The 3,514-nt window shown below is 32.3% G+C and overlaps 1 protein-coding gene across 1 annotated transcript; it reads right to left on the reverse strand.

Annotated features, from left to right (window-relative positions):
- Positions 1-405: 405 nt before the first annotated feature.
- LOC133315340 (bidirectional sugar transporter SWEET2-like) lies at positions 406-3,181 on the reverse strand. Its single transcript, XM_061516945.1, has 7 exons — positions 2,912-3,181; positions 2,728-2,764; positions 2,413-2,629; positions 2,150-2,308; positions 1,938-2,057; positions 1,681-1,817; positions 406-937 (listed from the first exon to the last, which is right to left on the reverse strand). The coding sequence occupies exons 1-6, from the start codon at positions 2,970-2,972 to the stop codon at positions 1,704-1,706; spliced, it is 708 nt and encodes a 235-aa protein (XP_061372929.1). The 5' UTR covers positions 2,973-3,181; the 3' UTR covers positions 406-937; positions 1,681-1,703.
- Positions 3,182-3,514: the final 333 nt, after the last annotated feature.

Below are 3,514 nucleotides of genomic sequence, written 5' to 3' on the forward strand. Positions count from 1 at the left end.
ATGATAATAAATAATAAATACAAATTAACAGAGAAAATTAACATATGAGCAAGGATTAAATTAAAATTAAGTGAATAAATTCAAATTGAAAATATGACTTTTTAATTTATAAGCCTTGGAAGGTGAGATCGAGGAAGCACCGACACTTGGAAAAATAAGAAGAGTCGAGTCCGACACAATCCGACACGGTGTCGGACACGTGGTCAACTTTTTCCGATAAAGCCAAGAGAAATAAGGTTGTGCACCAATAAGGTGTTACAGATAAGAATGTAACCCCTTCCACTACAATTAAAATTAAATAAAGGAGAAGAGGAAATAAAAGAAAAAATTAAACTCTTAAACTTAATCTATAAATAAGAAGAGAAGATCGAATGGAAGAGAAAGAACAGTCATAGGAGTTCGGACTAATATTAGAAAAATACAATTAGAGAGCTCATGAAGCTTAGTTACAAGATCTGCACTGAACACTAAGAAGGTCCTTTTTGCATATATATTGACTCTTCCTATTTACACCATCCAATAAGGCAACTAATGACAATGTCACAATGGTAAACAATGACCCAATAGCTATTTGGTGACCAACCCAGAGGCAAACCAAGTCAATGCATGATATTTATATCCACTCTTGGAATTTGTGAGATAATCACTAGTCAAATCAAGATGGAGCATCAGAATTAAATAAATAATACATGTCTCTCGAATGATGTATATATATATATATCTGTCTACATTTGAACTTGGAAATAACCTCAATGCAAGAAAGTCCAGCTTAGACTGCCACCAAAAACTCAAGGAATGGTGTAATATGCCTATCTTGCCATAATCCCATTTTGAAGCATGGTTCACCTCTCCAATAAATGGATAAACATACGTACAATTTGAAGTTATTCATTGTCTCAACTTATGGTCACTCTCAAGGAAGCAACAGTAATTGCACCTATAAATTCAATCAAATTAGAATGTTGTCAACACCTGTTTCAGACCACATTTAGCAGTAATTGGTAATTGTAACTTTGATTCTGTTTTGTGCAGGAACTAGCAGTTGTTACTGTGAGAAATACTCTTAAAGATTTAGTGTAGTACTTATGTTAATGGAGTTTCCTTTTAAATGTTAGTTGTAACCGACAGACATTAAGATTTTACGGTATATACATGTGATCTAATTTTAATATGAAATGTTCATTCATTTCATAAAATTGCAGTTTTGTCCATGCACTATGATAATATATTTCCATTTCAATTTTTAATTCAAACTGGATGAAACCCTTCATTCCCTTTTGCTATTATGATCCATTAAATGACATTTTGTTACTAAATACAGCTTAGCAGCAAAACCAGAAAAAGAAAAGCCACACACAGAAAAGTAAAGAACATAAAAGTTTAAGGCCATCTAGAACATACGGATACACACACAAAATGGGATTTGCTTCAACTAACATTTCATCTAGTATAAAACTATTCATTGGGATAAAGAATACGCTGCATCATTGTTTTTCTTATTTGGAACAGAAATACTACATTTATATAAACCATATATTAATTCAGTCAACTCAGGTAAACTACCTCATACATTGAGCATGGATCTCATAAAAGAATGCCTATGGCCAATTCCAGAGAACTGCTTCACAGATTGTGAAAGACCAGAAATCTTAATCAGAAATATTGTGTATTTGCTTTTACCTTCATTTTTTCAGCAGAACTGATCATGCATATGACACTATCAACGGTTCTCTGGAGTCTTCTCTAGATTTACTCTGGTAATAAAAGTACAATATCAACTGTATCATGCCCAAAACGGTTCCGATCCCATTTGGCACCTACAAAAAATCAAGCAAAGAAGTAGCCACATGTTACATTGCAAATATAAGCCAACAAAATTAACATTATAAACTAAAAAGAATAAATAGAAAAAAAGAACGAACTGAAAGAAACCTTACATAAATGAAGACATCATCGTTTAGTAATCCATAAAGAAGGAAAGAGGTGCTCATTAGGAAGGTAGAAAGTGAGAGACAAAATGGCATAAATTCAACGCTCTTTGTCTGAATGACCAATTTCTGAGAAATATACATAGTTAATGTAAGTAAATTCACATAGCTAATAGAAACAAACTCATATCAGATGGACATGTAGGAAAGTACACACTTACAATTATAAACAAAGGAGAGGCAAACATTGAAATGAGAGAAGCACAACTTAAGAAACCCACAAAGAGCCGGCGCATTATAATGTCATCTATTTGCAAGCTTCCAATTAATATGATTGCAAATGTGCCAAAAACTGCCAGCAATAATCCAAATATCCTCACCTATACAATACAAGATTAAATTATGACAGCTTAGAAAATAACCAATGATTTATGAGGTTTATCATATCATAAGAATAAACTTCAAATAGTATCAGAAAGGTAACCTTATTTGCTTTCTCAGCATACATCACAAAGAGGATTATGTACACAAACTGAAAGACTGCTCCAAATGAATTAACAGTGGTGACCAACAAATTATCAGGTGATATCACAGGTGTGCCATACCACATGCAGATCAAGCAGTTCATCAGTGAATAAATATATGGCAACCCTGAGAACATTTCTGTTGACCCATTTCTGATAATTCTCCTAAATGTGGGTCTAGAATTCAAAACAGAACAAGAGTTACATTATGAAGAGAGATAAACAACAATTTCTACTGAGCTCAATTATTCTTCAGATTCCACAAAGAAACTTACATGGGAGATACAAATAACCCAAAAGCAAAAATGTTCCCTGCAAATAAGCAAGCAAATATTGTGAATTGTGATCATCAACAAAGAAAAGTGAGTTTTTTTTTTTGGTTCATCTATCATCAACAAAATCCCAGAGAACAAAGAGAAAAAGAATTGCCAGAAAGTGAGAAAAAGAGAAAGATAGTACCTGCAACTCCAGCTGCATCCTTGGCAACTTTACAGATGGAATATGCAGCAAAAAGAGACATTAATCTTCAAACACCAATTTCAGACAACAACAAATTTAACCAAATGGAACCAAACCTTTAATTTATATAATACACTTGATAATTAAATTTGAGACAAGCCCTCTGTGCTTTCTCTCAATAAGATCCTCTCTCTTTCTCTCTTAAACCAAAAAAATTCCACCACGTTTGCTAATAGGCAGCACAGAAAGTTTCTCTCTCAAAATCTTGTACCTGACTGCCTGAGGGTGATAAATGCTAACCTCACATAGTCATACGTATATATAAGTGAGAGTACGTATATAAATATGTCAAACTGTAATTATTATTTTAAATGATATAAACTTGTTTTATTTTAAATGAGAAAAAGAGACAGATCATTGGAGGAGAGAGTGGACAAAAATTATGTCATTTTAAAGGATAAACATTTTTTCTATAAATATATATGTATATGAAAATTGCGTGTAATTTTTGAAGGACACAATCTTATATTTTTTTAAGATAGAGATAAAAATAAAGAGATACCAGTCTTACTAAAAAAAATAAAAGTATAGATTTCATCGTTT

The sequence above is a fragment of the Gastrolobium bilobum genome, unplaced genomic scaffold (assembly GCF_033153095.1).
Source record: "Gastrolobium bilobum isolate Gb01-03AN ecotype WA unplaced genomic scaffold, APGP_CSIRO_Gbil_v1 utg36545, whole genome shotgun sequence".
Lineage (NCBI taxonomy): Eukaryota > Viridiplantae > Streptophyta > Magnoliopsida > Fabales > Fabaceae > Gastrolobium > Gastrolobium bilobum.

Coding starts and splice junctions, on each gene's coding strand:
- LOC133315340 (XM_061516945.1), bottom strand. CDS start 2,972: ATGTCTCTTTTTGCTGCATATTCCATCTGTAAAGTTGCCAAGGATGCA. Junction 2,309..2,412: donor ATGCTGAGAAAGCAAATAAG/GTTACCTTTCTG, acceptor TGTATTGTATAG/GTGAGGATATTTGGATTATT. Junction 1,818..1,937: donor ACGATGATGTCTTCATTTAT/GTAAGGTTTCTT, acceptor GATTTTTTGTAG/GTGCCAAATGGGATCGGAAC.